Below are 14,877 nucleotides of genomic sequence, written 5' to 3'. Positions count from 1 at the left end.
ACCTTTCCTTTCAGTGGTTTCCAGGATTCAAGTATCAGAGRATATCAGCATGTGATGGTAGGGGCACCTTAGGTGGGCAGCCTCACCCAAGACACATCCACAAAACACCTGCCTGCCTCAACTGGGAAGACCTCTCACTGAGAAGTTTCTCTTTCTAATTTTATGCAGGTAGTGATTTGTACAATTACTTCTAGCAAGGATTATGAAAAATACCTCTGTGAACTAACCTCCACTGACACAGGAGTCTGTATGAGGGGACTGCAGCTTGGCTTTCAGCTACAACCCTTCTGGTCCAGCAGCAGCCAAAGTATCAGGTGAGGCAAGAGAACTCTCCCATAGGACTAGTGTGATGGAAACTGAGCTGAGGTCAATCTTTGCAGATATGAGATGACCTCCTCCGTCCTCACACAGGGAAGCAAGGCAAAGCTCACAGGGAATGTGCAAGTGCCCTTCATTTCAAGCAGGACAGCAAAGCAATGTGGGCAGCAGAGGAATGGCCCCACGGCCCTTTGCCCTGTACAGCCCAGTCCTCCACCCCCTTGAAACCGATAGTAAAGCAGGAAGGCTCTCTACCCCGTATTTACACTGGCGAGATTTAACTCCGTACTGGAAGCGGCACTGCTCATCTGCATCGTAGGCCTGTCCCGGAGCCACTGTTGGGTAGATAAAGTCTTGCTTGGGAGGAGCGTTGTTCAGGCATAATCCCATCCCGGAGCTGGAGCGGGGAGCAAGAGATGAGAATCAGAGCTAGGAAAGGTTTGTAGGAAAATGTGATGGTTGAGAACCAGCAACAAGCAAAGTGGTCTCAGCCTGGGGCTAAATTCTCACAAGCTGGGCTGCTTTTGAAGATAATTCTATCGGCCTTTTTGGTAAGTCTATTGCTAGGCATAATCAAYGCTTAGAAAATTCTCTAAACTCTTTCAGTCTATGTCCTCAGAGCTTTTATGTCCTCAGGGATGGATTCTGGGAAACATTCTAAGCACATGCTCATTCCTAGGTAATTCTAGAAGTTTTAATCTGAAGGTTTTGCAGGCTATTGCCAATCCCTGGCTGTCCTTACAGGGTCCCAGGTCCAGCAGACAGTGCGTGGCAGCACGCAGGCAGGCCCGAGCCCAGGACCCCTGCACCGCTAGCACAGGCCACGAGTAGGTGGAGCGGCTGCCCTCACACCATACAGCTGTAGAGTTATGATTGAGAGCGGCCRGAGGTGCTGAGTGTGGAGGGCCCCCCGCTCTCCAAGCCCCGTCCTTCTGCCTGCCAGACCTTTGTAGGAACATCCAAATTTTGCAAGAAATATGTCTTTCCCTCCCCCTTCCTTGCTGCTATAAGCTCTCCTAAAATTAATGCCCCTGTCACCACTCCCCTGGCCCCATGTCCCAGGGTCTTGCACACATCACAGCACTGGCATGGAGGAAGCTCTTAGGCCCACGTTCTCATGTGGGGGTGGTGAGAATGAATTACAGAGAGGACTGACATAAACTCGCCATCCTCTGCCAGCCCAGCTGAGACCTCTCAGGGTTACCTGAGGACAAGGGAGCCTCTGCTGCTACATTTTTCCGGCGTTGTACATGGAATGTGCTTTGCTGTGTTGTGAGTCCAGGGGTCAAAGACCAAGAGGGACAGATTTTGCTATAGCCAAACATGAGCTGCTAGATCTGGAATTTCACGATAAGCCACGTTGTTCCGACCAAGCTTTCTGAGATGGAGGGACACTCCAGAGCCCATCAGAAAGGTTTGCTTTCACATTACAACAGCAGTGTCTCAGTTTTGATCCTTGTCAGTTAAGTTCTGCTACTCAGACCTTCCTGAGACTGCTCCTGCCATAATGGCCTTACACGCTTGCTTTTTCAAATTCTTATCCAAGATCTATCCAGTACTTCTGTTAGGTAGTGCTGTGTCCTACCAAAAGTCTCAATAAAATTAATCCTGATTGCTCGTTTTTTGACAGAAACCCTGCAGATTGCTTGAACTCTGGACAAGGAGCTCTCTTAGGCTGCAGAGACATGACCCAGGTAAGGTGACAATGTCAAAACTCTGGGGCTTAGAAGCCTAAATCTGTTGTCCCAAATCCTAAATATAGTTTGGAAAAAAACCCTCCTAAGTTTCTTGTTCACACCTGAAAACTTTCCTCCTCACCATGTGGGGAAGCTGCCTACACTGTGCAGATCCAGAGTCTTATCTGCAGATCCTCCTTCCCTACCATATCAACCCTTCCCTGTGATTCCTGGCTGAACTTCAGAAATGTCCAAATGCCTTCAGAAGCTATTTATTTATTTGTGAAGTTTCTGGAAGAGAGGAACCCAAATAAAGGTCTCATAGCTGCAGGGTAAGTAGAGTTAGTATCTTTAGGCAGACAAGCAAACCACAGGAAAGTCTAGAGGGAGGAAGAAAAGCACATGCCTGGTTGGGACAGGATGAAGTGCTGGGAGGCAAGACAGAAGGTGCATGGGCTGTGTGCTTTGGGGCTTTTCTTTGGCTTTATCCACTCCTCACAAGTGACTGTGAGAGGTTGGAGATGTGTACTGGTTGCGAGGTAGAAGGAAGGGCAAGGTGAGATGGATTCCTTACTCGAGGAAGCTGGTGATATAATCCCTGCTGCATGTGGACCATACAAAGGGGTTGGTCTTCATGGTGATGTGAGCAGCCATGAGCTTGGCTGTTTCTTGCCCACGGGAGCCACAGCTGTTGCCGACCCCATCATGATTCATGCCAAACCTAGAAAACATTACCATGGCAATAGAAACATGGTCAACTGCTGCATTTTTGACCCACCTTTTGCACTGGTGTGAATGAGCTGAAAAGCCAGAAAACAGAATGCTGGTGACTAGACAGTCTCCCAGAGAAAGCCTGGCAAACCAGAAGGAGGTGCAAGTCTGACAGAGGGGACTAGTGCGGTCACAGAGAAACAGAAACTATTGCAGACTGGGCACAGTCTGGATGAAAGGAACAGGCCTGGCAAGGAATCCAGTGAGGGCACATCTCTAAATTATGACACCTAAGGGCTTGACATGCAAGGACACTGTGTGCTGACATAAGCAGAACATCAGATCTGGGCACCTCGGAAGGACTGACCCCCTAGGGACAAACAATTCTTCCCAAGTTCCTGAGAACTGATCCTCACTAAGCCTGCAGAAGCAGACCCAAGTGTCTCTGGGGAAAAGGTCCCTTCTGGTGGTGCTGAGTACTGGGTGGTACTAGGGACAGGACAAAGGGCAGGGTGGTCCAACAGCATGTCAACATGTCAACACCCAGCATGTCAAAAGGGGACTTCCAAGCCATGTGGGTGTGATCTAGCATAGTAAAGATCTGGGGTATGAAGGGATGTTGCTATGGGCTGACTTGGTTGGTTGGATCTCTTGAGCAGCAGGATTCATCTGTAAGAAGAATTTTACAGCTACTGCTAGCAGAAACAAACCTAGAGGAACCCTTCCCTTGTGGTGGCCACCCATGGGAACTCTTCAGGTACAGTACTCACGTGTGGCCAATCTCATGGGCAATGGTGAAGGCCGTAGCCAGGCCAATATCCTCGTTGATGCTGCAGCTTCGTTCTCGTTCGCACATCCCGCCCACTGGGGCCAGGCCTAGGGAAGCCAGATAGAGCTGTCACATAGGGCCAGCACAGAGCATCTGTAGGGGACATGGGTTGTATTTGGGGACTAAATGATGTGCTTCATGCTCACCAGCACTAAGCACAGCCTGCTGTTAATAACATCTTTCTTCCCACTGGCTGTACTGGGCTTTGGGATGGACCTCAGGGTTTATGGGCAGTGGGCACATGGTCTCTCAGCACTGTCAGTCAACTGACTTTGCACCATGACAAGCTTGGAAATGCTAAGGACAGGTCAAAATTGAACAAATTTCACACCCAAACTCCAGACTGTGTGTGCAGGTGGGGACTAGGCCTTGTCACCTCACTGGCACTGCTTGAGGGGCAACCAGGGGTCTGTTTTGGCTGGGACTTGGGATCAGCCAACACAAGGGCTTGGGCATCTAAACCTTGCCAGAGCAGCCTGGATAACTGAATAATCCARGATACAACCTGACTGCATTTGGTCCTGGCTGACATGCAGCCACCACAATCTGGAATCCAACCTGAGTCCTTCTGGAGGGTTGAAGAACACAGAAATACCCTTGGATCATGGCAGTGGGTTCCCCAGACCCTCTGCACATATAGTGTCCCACTAATACAGACATGGGCTGGCTGTGCTCTGCTCCACAGTGTCAGGGAAGCGAACAGTCTCCATTAAAGGAAGGAATCCAGCTGCCACGACCCATCCAGCCTCAACCTCCCTCCCAGGCACCTCGTCCGCAGCCTCATCAGGTCAGAGATCCACCAACTTCTTCTTTTTAACTGAAGYGATTCACAGCAATAATCCCTTCCTGACTGCTTCGTCTAGACCAGGGCAAGACAAATTGGGAGCTACAGCCAGAGAGAGCTGCAGGGTCTGTCTGTGTCTAGCAGTTTAAATAAAGAACTCCCTTTATAGTCATCACAAAAAAGTCTCATTTCTCTCCGCTAAGCCAGGAATACTCCACTAGGCTATGGACCAGCCTTAAATGCGAACGGTTCTTAATCATCATGCTGGATCTGACCCAGGGATATAACAGCAAAGTGTTCCAAAGCCCATCCGTCCTCTGGATTGCTGCTTTTAGTGTTTACAGAAGTAAGGAGGCTATACAGTCTAGCGGGCTGGAAACTCAGGGCCTGTTTCTGGCTCCGCTGCYGGTGTTCTTGGTAGTGTTAGGCAAGCCGCTTCCCCTCAGCCTGCTCGTTAGGAAATGAGGATGGTGCAACCCTTCCTTGCCAAGCTCCTGAAGATGTGCTGGTGAGACGTGCTACCTAAGAGACAGCTTTTGTCATTGCAACAGATTCTTGGAGCAAAATCCTACTAACCTAGGGTTCCACATGGTTTATTCTTGTAGATGCAAATATCGTATCTGCAAGAAAAGAGAGGGAGGAGGCAGTATTAGGAACAACGCTTACAATTTTGGTGACTCCAAAACCTTTCACAAATTCATCTCAATGTTACCGATGTGTTCATACTCAAAACACTTCAAACAGCATACATGGTTCATGTGACATTTCTGGAATGAAAAGTACAGGCCTCTAAAAGGTAAGATAAGTGTCTGACACATGTTTTAGGACATTTGCTTTCCCCAGGTTGAGATTCACTGTTGATTTTTAACAAYAGTGCCTGCATATTGGGCCCTTAACTTTGAGTCAATGCTGGAAGGGATCAGAGGTTTGGTTATGATGAAATGCAGTAAGTCAGCAGGGGAAGGGACAACGCTATTTTGGCCTTGAAGCTGTTTAGGTAGACAGTCCTGTTCTGCTCACTAGAGTCAGGCTCACTACCAAGAGCCATCCACTGCTCTACTGGGAGACACTGGGATCAGGGGATCTGCCCCAGCAATGCAGTGTTGATGAGGACAGGCCAGACTCTGTGCAAGTGCACAGCACCGTGAACCTGAGCCCCAAACCACTGCTASGGCCAGGTTACAGATGTGTCAGCACAGAGAGACAAAGACATAGAGGCTGGTAAAGACATCTGTAAATTCAGGTCCATTGCAGCAAATTTTATTAGTCAAAAACATAATTTGGAAAAAAACTAAAAAAAAGGAAACGTTTCATGTCCAAATTCACTCTGGTTGTATTAAAATGCTAAATTGATTTTCTACAATTTTTTTTAAGTTTCTTTCTTCACTGAGAATGTTCCAAACAAATTCAAAATGGGTTGATTCAAAATGACTCTTTGCCCCTTCCTTGCCTTGACTTTCAGCCGCTGCATCAAGGAATCAACCATTTGCACATCTTTAGCTGTGTACAAGTTGAAGCTTAATGAGGACAACAAAGCAAATCTCATCCAAACTGAAACACAGCACCATGCCATGGGATGCAGCAGCAGCTCCAGAACAGCACTGCAGACCACTTTGGGCCAGAGAATGAATACTGCATTTTAGCTGTGGCGATGATATCAGCCATGTGCCCTCCGTGCCTCTGTTTACTTATCTTCTCCAGGTCCTGCCCAGTTCGTGGCCCTCATCAACCATTTGGGTCTTGGCGGCTGAGGTGGGAATCCCCGGCTGAAAGGGGCAAGGTTAACACTTGAATCCATGTGGGATCTGCAGGTGGGGGGACCAGTGGTAACCAGGCTGGGACATCTCAGAGCTGTGCTGTGGGTGCTGAAGCTTGGCTGCGAGGCGTGCTTGCCGCCTGTGCGGGAAGGGGGCTCAACYCCGAGGATGCTGGCTGTGGGGGATGCCAGCAAGGCTGCCTGCACTGAGTCTCCCTGTCCAACACTGCTCGTCCCGTCGGCCCCACGGGCGTGAAAACAGAGAACAAACAAGCTGATAGCACACGATGGGTTAAGTGTAAAATGTTCCTGGTAATGGCTCCTGTCCCTTTGGCCTCTCCCGCTCGCTGGAAGTGTCCAAACCTCTCACCCCCGACAGGAAACCAAGTGAGTGAAAAACATTTGTTGCTTTGTTTCGAGCGGATTCCGTTAAACCCTTCTGAGGTTCTGATTTGACACGTCTCCGCAAGAGAAAAAAGCCCACAGCTCAGCAAGATGTTATCGGAAGACGGGGAATTTATTAGAGACAGGGCTGGATACACTTGGCCTGTCCAAGGGCTGGCGCAGGACTTGGCCTCAGCAAGGCAGGACCAGYGAGTCGCTTAGGGTTAGTTCAAACATCTGGTGGGAGGCCGAAGAATTCGGAGTCAGCGTCCGTGTCCCACACGTGCGGAGCGGGGRGGAGGAAAAGCAGACGCTGCAATCCTGGAAGGGTGAAGCTGGGGCCGAGAGGGCCTTTCGCTCGCTCCTCCTCCAGTGCTGTAAAAATTTCACAAGCTCCCTGACATGAGCCAGGCTGCGTGCGGCTCCTGCGGCTGCAGGGAACTGGAGCAGAAGCGCAGCACGCAGGGAAGCCAAAGAAATCGGCTCCCGCTTGGAGGCTCCCCTCTCTCTTGCTTTCATTTTATGACTTTCTTCCATCCCTCCAGAGAAAAAAAAAGGCACAAACAAAGCTTGCTTTTGCCACTGATTTCTTCCCTTGCCTCTGCGCCCCTGCCTAAGCTGTGCTTGTGTGGGTGCCGGAGGGCCGGTGTTGATCAGAGAGAGTCAGGGTGCAGCTGGGGCAGCACCTCCTAGAGCTGCCTTTCAGCACCCTCTGTCCTTCCAGCTACTCCTTCCGCATCCTCCATCCTTTCAGCTATCCCTTTCGTATCCCCTATCTTTCCAGCCATCCCTTTGATCTTTCCACTGTCCCAGCTGTCCCCTTCGTATTCCCTGTCCAACAGGGAGAGAGCCCAACAAAGATGGAGAGAGGACACTGGAGGACGATCGCTATTTGAACTGCAAAGATCTGCATCACTGCAAGGTAACTGGCATGTGGCTGGTCTGAGTGACAGTCGCTGCCAGGCCAGTTCACGAGGGAGTGCATGGGAAGGTGCAGGTAAGCCCTGGATGCTCTGTTGGGGTAGAGATGGAGGGGCAGCTGCAGCGAAGACACCCCCCCTGGGAGGACAACACTAAACCGGGGTTCAGCCTTACCTAGTGATCAGTACAGCAGTGTCATGGTTGGCTATGCCATTCTCGGGGATAGCGTTCCCATTGCCGTTCCTGTTCACGATGGATTTCTGCCACTTGCAGAAGCTGTCCAGGGATTTCCCAGCATGATGGTTAATCTCCAGGGTGGGCTGGAAAGGAAGCAATATAACAACATGTTCCCAAAGAAGCTCTGATATGAAAGTGCTGTCTCTTCCCAAACCAGCCAGGCACTGACATGTTCAGATGCCCCCCGCCTTGCATGGAGGCAGTGGGAAGCAAGACTTTAGGAGGACTAAAGCTACTTAAAACTCCCTAGAGCCACCCTATTATAGTCCTCTTAGAAACAGTCCTCAGACTCCTAGAGGTCCTGAAACCACTGTCACCAGCCCCCTTTGAGAGTGTGTGGTACACCCAGCAGATTGCAATGGCCTGTGCTGAAGGGACCTCCCTGGGGTCACATCCAGGAGGAGCACACAGTTCCACAAGGAAGGGCAGCAGTATGATGGAAGCTGGCTTGGCAAAGCCCATCTTACCTGATCCTCAGTGAGAAGAATCAGCCGGGTCACTAGGATATTGACAATATTGCCCAGACTTGAGTCCTGGAAAAGTTTGGCAACCTGACCTCCAAGAAACAAGAAAAGACGAGTCTTAAAAATGAGCTCGCTGGCTGGGTGATGGGGCAATTGGCTGGTGAGCAGGCACATGTCGGGCAGCCCGCCAGATGCAAACAGACCTGCTTCGTCAGTGTGGGTTGTGGGGTCTGAACACAATCTGCTCAGGAAGCAGAAATGGGTATAGGACGCCACACTGGATTGTAGAACCTCCTAAACTTTGTTCAGACCTTGGTGTCTCCTTCTGGAGTGATTCTAGCAGTGAAGCCCAAATGCTGCAGCACCTGCTCCTTGCCTGGAGCTCAGGTGAGGAAACCCTGCCAAKGGGACAAAGCTTTCCTGACTGCCTATCAACAGGGAATGACACAATGTCTCTCAGAAATCTACTGCCACACGATGGGCATTTTACATCAGATGAAATGGTTAAAACCTGTATTGTTTTAAAATCTGGCATCTGCTTTAGAAATGCAAACAGAGCAAGCCATGAAAAGAGATCCTGCAGAGGACAGGACAAAGAACCATCACAGAGGGGCTTTCATAGGTTTGATGGACTACTTCCAAGCCTGTCTCACCTCACAGGAGGATTTAGCATGGCCAGCTTAGGCTGTTAATGCATCTAGCCTGCTATCCTGCCTCCAGCAATGACCCAAACCTGATGCTGCAGAGGAGGTTCCTCTGCAGTAACTCAGAGAACTGGGCAGCGCTGCAGGGAAGAATGGGGGATATTCCTTCCCACCCCTCCAGCTGATCAGCCCCAATGTGTGAGAGCTCACTGCCCTTGTGTTTTCCCTTGTGCTTCTCAGTTTGCCAGGCCCTATTTGCAATGCTAATTTGAGATGAGAGATGCTGTTCAAAGAAAGGGCTTTGTTCTCCCAGTCAGGGTCTGGCCTGCAGCATGGTCAGATGGGCCAGAGTTTAACCTTCCTAAATAGGTGCCCCCTCCCATACATGAGAGAGTCCCTGTGGGCTCTGCAGAATATGACTGCTCCTGAACAGTGGCAGCATGTCAGGTCGTTGCCCCAGACAACTTCTTGCTCTAGGGACAGGGAGAAGTCACGGCAATCCTGGAACAGATCTGACTTCCCCACTGTGTCCCTTCCATTCCACTTTTCTTGCAGGAAAAGCACGTGGCAGCCTATGACATCTGACCTGATCCCTGGTATCTGGGGTTAAGAATAGGATTTATTCCTGTTTCCTCTCTGCTGCTAGGGATGTGAGCCCTGAGGTACCCCGAAGATTTGTGATATGGTTATAACACTTACAATATTCATGATGGCCAGGATGTACTGCTCTATGTCCCGTCGCCCATGGTACCCCACCATCATTTTGTCAGCCACCACCAGGGTCTCCACGTAGCGCTCAGTGCTGACAGATCTCTTCAGAGGCAGCTGGCCTCGCTGGCTGTGGTTGCCCGATGGCTTCAGAGGGGAGGGCTTCAGTGTTCGCAGCCACCAGTGTCTTCCCTTCCAGGGCTTCTCATCTGGAGATGAAAAGAGATTTTTGTGTTGCCCTCCAGCAGCATTTCAGCAGCACATGGAGGTGAGAAGTTGACAATATTAGCTTGCTTTCAGCACAGAGAAGAAAAGGCCACTGCAAGTCTCTTTATGCACCACACACAGACCCAGCAAATGTGCCCACTATCATGGGCCTGCTCTTAGTGCCAGCTTCACTCAGTTAAAACATCCCTGGTCCTGTTACCACTCCCCATCCCAGTCCTTGAGCTTCCCCCACATGGCTCTACCCTCTCCCAGAGCCAGCCTGCCATCCCAGCTGCCCCACAGCTCCCCTGCTCATCCAGCTCCCAATGCCATTTCCCACAGTGAGACTTCTCCTCTCTAAACTCCTGCCCATTCCTATCCAGCCTGCCCTCCTCCCCAGGCACTTGAATGCTGAGGAGCACATCCATCCTGCTGCTTCAGTCTGGAGCCACCTTCATTGTGTGTTTGACTGCTTCTGTGCTACAAAACCTTGCCCTTGTCTCTGTCACAGGGAATAGCTGCATAGAATTAGAAACTACACAGACATAATCTGAAAATAAAGCCATTGAAGATCATTTCCTCTTTCCTTTTCCTGCCAGGACCTGAATTTAGGACTTGGCTTTTCCTCTGCAGTAATGGCTGCAGCCTCCAAAGCAGCAGCAGCAGGTTTGTAGGACTTTGCTCCAGGCTTCATGTGCTACCGACCTGACTGTAGAGATGCACCCAGTGGGGCCGTCAGCTCAGGTACCAAAGCCTCCATCCCTGACTTGAACCCTGCAGAGACTGCCTGGAGACTACCCCAGGGAAGGAGAGCTGTCTGGCGAGTTACAACCGCTGATACTGTCCTGTTGAGAGAGCAGCTTGAATCCTCCTCCTCTGCTCTGATGCAGGGATCATCAGATATCTAGCGAGACTGGGACGATGGGCTGAATATAGATGTCCTTGCAGCCTACCTGCTGGATTTGGCTCTGGCCCCTTGCGCTGAACAGAGGGAGCTCACTGTTGGGTGCTCAGAGGCCAGGCTGCCTTGGGCAGGTCAGGACAGGTCAGGACTGCGGAGCAATAGGAGGGGGCATCTTTGCTGAGGCCAGTTGCGCTGTGGTTGTTCTGAACTGTATTTGGCCTGTGGCTCCTACTCCATGGTCTTTGCTTTCCAAGAAACAATTGGGAACAGGCTAACTTTCGTCTGGAAGCCGGGGAATGTGGCAGAGAATCAGCAGAAGGGGAGTCTGCTGGCAGCCTTGTGTAATGTGACTTTGAGAGCTGTGATGGGAGGAGCAGGGCCAGGGAAACGCAGGTTGTCTCCCAACGCACTGCCAGGCTCTGAGGGACACTGGTCCCCTCACATCACGTGGGCCATGCCCTGATGTTTCCAGAGAATCCATCCCTTCTAGCAGTGATTCCTCATCTGGTCAAGTGTCACCGCAGGGACAACGGATTAATATCCTGAAATGACACACAAACCTGCTGGGAGAAACAGGGAGCAGCCTTCCTTCTGCATCCTCTGACTCTAATCCATAAAATGCCAGCTGGCCCCTCTGTGGGAACAGCATCTCCCTTCATCTTTCTTTAGAGAATCAAGAGAAGCCTCTAAACAGAAGGAATGGTATCCTGCATATGCGCAACATTTTGGGTGGATGGAGAAACTTTGTACATTCCCAAAGGCCAGGGATCTCCCCCATGCTCTGGGACATGGACTGACTGCTTGCAAGAAGGAGAAGAGCACAGGCTTGTGTGGGAAGAGAACAAGGGTAGACCTGTTTGAATCCTTTAGGAAGTTAGAGGTCTATAGGTGTAGAGGTGAAGGCAGATGCACAATCATCATCCTGTACAAATGTCTCCCATTTAGCCCACTATGACTAACCGGATCCCACATCCCACCCTACAAGACATCTTTCTACTTGGGTCTCTTGCAGCAGCAGAAGTATGCGCAATGTGGACAGAAGTTTTGGAGACTGAAACCCAAAGACAATGCTCTATTGAGCRTATGTGAACTACAATTTCCCAATACCTTGTAAATTGGCCAAATATGGGAGGATTTTCTTAAGAACAATGAGAGGCAATTTTTGCTCTTCTATTCCACCCTCTACTGACAAATCTAAATGTCCTGCTGTGAAATAGAGTACAAGAGATTCCCACAGACCAGGCTACCAGAAATGCTTAACATGGGTAAAAGGAAATACATAAATAAAACTTTCTTAAGTGCAGGAGAAAAATTTGGTTTCTTGCCATAGAGGGCAGCGTGGAACTCCAAAGTCTGGTCTATAGGGACTTTCCCACCCTGCACTGGGATGGATTGAGGTTGTGTTGGTAGGTGCAGGTACCTAGCACGCCGCAAGCTGCATCCATGTGTGGATACTGGAGAGATGATCGTTTGTACACGACGTGGGGGCTGCCCTTGCCCTCATTCCCTGTGCTGACGTTGGCTCCTGGGCTCAGCGGTTCGATGAAATATTCTTCCTCATCTGCAACTATCACCCCATGCTGTGAAAGGAAAGAGGTGGAAGGGAATAAAAAAGGAAGGGAGAGAAATGGGTGACATAGTGGCAGCTTTCCATAACAAACTGTCTGATGATTAACCACTGAACTTCTGGGAATTGACAAATACTTTTTGAAAACATGCAGGAATCCTTCATCTACGCACAAACACTGAATCACATGAACCTATGGACCAGCTCAAACTGAGCCAGCTGCTCTTGGATGCCTTGGGGCAGTTGTGTTCATTGAAGTCCTTTGAAAATCTCAATCTCTCCTTGCAAAATTATGAGTTTTTTTTCCTGTTCCACGCACTCATCAATCTAACTGAGTTGTCTTTGAGATCCTAAATACCATGCCTTCAAACATCAGCACTATCCAACAGTGAGGTCTACTTCCTATGCTCTTCAGCCTCACCAAAGAGCATTTTAAAGGAACTCAGGACCATTACCTCCAGCTGGGAAACTGAGGTACAGAGATACAGAGCAGTACAGACATTTAGAGGCTTCTGAGAATCATATTGAATCTTCAAAATCTGAAGTCTGATTTGCAATGAAGCAGCCAACAGGGGCCAAAATCTTTCACTATAGCCTGAAGCCAGTGTTGTGCCCAACAGGCAACACTGCCCCTTTTTACATTTCTGCTCCATTAGCAGTTGATTTAGCTAGTCAGCTTTTTTGTTCTCCCTTGTTTTATTCTTTGACTGAATAAATCTCAGCTGTGGGCCTAGAACTGGCAACCTAAAAAGCTTCTTCCAGCTCAATGCTATATAAGCAGAAGCTCCATTGCTGTGACAACCCTCTTACTGGATTTAGTTTCATGTAACTCCAAGAAACAGGGCTGTGCTATTGTTTGAACTTTATCAATGAGCAACCAGGGCACAGAAACATGCCTGACATTGCTCAGGCAGACCAGGAAGTGTCCCAAATTCAAGACCCACATTGTTGGCCTGTCCTTCCACTCTCCACACTCAAGCATAGCTCTGGGTGTAAAGACTCCTAGGTCCTGTCACCAGCTCTGCCACCGCTTGTCCTAACACTTCAACAGTTCCCCTCTATACAATGGGGATAGGAGCCCCGATCTGCCAGGAAGGGGCTGGGGGGGAAGCAGGTCTCTGTAAAACATCTTGAGGTCCTTGCAAGGAAGGAGCAAACTATGTAACAGTGTTATTGCCAGGCAAGTGGGGAGACCCCTCTTTGGGTGGAGGCTGCCTCTGTAATAGGTCTCTCCGTCTCTCCCCTCGCCGCTGTGAAAGCTGAATCAGGGCAGTGTGTGCACAGCGAAGTCCCCATCTCCACAGAGTGCCGGGGGATTTCCTTCTGCACCAAGCTTTGTTGCTCTTGGCTCGGCTCCACCTTTTCAAACACAAGTGAGGTACTGTGAGGTTAGCCTGGCGAGGACTTCGACGGAAAGCCGAGTGTYGGCCGGTGAAGCCAGCTGGCTGCCGGCTTTGTGGGACGGGGAGAAGGAGGTCACTGCCGGCTTAGGGCAGAGTAACAGGAGAGGAGAGCATGTCCTGCCTGAAAACCATGTACTGCAAGAGAAAAACAGTTCCTAACTGTCCAGAAACTTATATGTGGAGTGTCTGCACAGCATGTTAGACGCAGGAGACTCCACCATCTGCCCAACAACCTTTGATAGTGAAGACCTGCCATCACAGGAGTCTAAAAACTCCCTCATCACTTACCCCAAAGACCCAAGCATAGAGGTCTGGGTCGTGGACATGACACATGCCTGTTGAAAGGGGGAGGCAAGAAGCCCTTGGAGACATCTCTGTGGTTTGTGGGGGAGCTAAGCTGGATATCCTGTCTATGATTCACTCAGGTCATCTGCAGAGCAAGGATGGTTTATCCTATTAGCTTATAACCACACTTAGGAAAGCATGGCCACATACTGCAACTCAGCTCTTCTGTCTCCTCTTAAATACACACAAACAGCTTGATATTAGCATCAGCAGCAGGGCCATCTGCCCAGCTCTGAGCATTTAATGTTCCAATGATTTCAGGAGGCGATTCAGATAAAAGCAACATTTCAGCACGGACAAACAGGATTGTAAACCTGGCCTTTAAACTGTCATTTTATGAGCTCTGACTTAAGAGGGAAAAGAGTGACATTTCTTTCCCAAAGTTGTTTTCCCCTAGCTGCAAATTTTCTGATGGTAGGGCACCAGTCTTTGGGATCTCATACAGCCAGCGGGCTGAAACCTGGCTTTGCTTAATACAGGCTTTTCAGTTCCCTGTAAGGCCCAGGCAGAGCTCCTAGGGCTGCTTCCTGCAGGCTCCAGCTGCTTTGTGTTCAGCCCTGCTGGCGGCCTCGCCTTGCTGGCAGCTCACGGCTCTGCGTGTTTTGGAACATGGACCATTTTGCCCTTTGCTTCCGACAACTTAAGCCTCAGTGACTTTTATCCTGTTCAAACTGAAGTGTAGCACAGTGTGGCTTCTGCGGGGAAGCCCTCTGCCGTGGGGAGATGTTTGTGTTGACATACACTATCTATCTGTACTCAGATTTGGATGCCTGCGTGCTGGGGTGGCTGTGCAGGAGCATGTGGAGGACACAGTAAGTGTGCGATGTGCGTATATGCATGTGTGCATATGATGGTGTGCATATGGCCAGAAAGATGAATCAATGGGAATGTGCCCAGATATCAGCAGTCTAAAGTCAGGGTGCCGTAAGGTGTGAATTACATGTTGCAAGTGTTTGGAAGCAAAAGGGATTACAGTTACACCTTGCAGAAGCAGAAGTTGTATAGGGATGTGGGGAAGT

At 49.8% G+C, this 14,877-nt stretch overlaps 1 protein-coding gene across 1 annotated transcript in view; it reads right to left on the bottom strand.

Moving 5' to 3' along the window:
• Positions 1–14,877, bottom strand: part of ADAMTS10 (ADAM metallopeptidase with thrombospondin type 1 motif 10) — a 46,633-nt gene that overhangs the window by 23,691 nt on the left and 8,065 nt on the right. The window contains exons 3-10 of the mRNA XM_026078693.1: positions 11,964–12,123; positions 9,424–9,641; positions 8,084–8,167; positions 7,554–7,699; positions 4,895–4,938; positions 3,476–3,581; positions 2,569–2,715; positions 574–715 (exon numbers count right to left, since the gene is read on the bottom strand). Coding sequence (XP_025934478.1) covers positions 574–715; positions 2,569–2,715; positions 3,476–3,581; positions 4,895–4,938; positions 7,554–7,699; positions 8,084–8,167; positions 9,424–9,641; positions 11,964–12,123 — 1,047 coding nt within the window. The remainder of the gene's footprint in view (positions 1–573; positions 716–2,568; positions 2,716–3,475; positions 3,582–4,894; positions 4,939–7,553; positions 7,700–8,083; positions 8,168–9,423; positions 9,642–11,963; positions 12,124–14,877) is intronic.

This window comes from Apteryx rowi, unplaced genomic scaffold (assembly GCF_003343035.1).
Source record: "Apteryx rowi isolate R43461 unplaced genomic scaffold, aptRow1 scaffold_482, whole genome shotgun sequence".
Classification (NCBI taxonomy): Eukaryota; Metazoa; Chordata; class Aves; order Apterygiformes; family Apterygidae; genus Apteryx; species Apteryx rowi.
The sequence above is the reverse complement of the archived record's forward strand: the minus strand, read 5'-3'. Positions and strand labels throughout refer to the sequence as shown.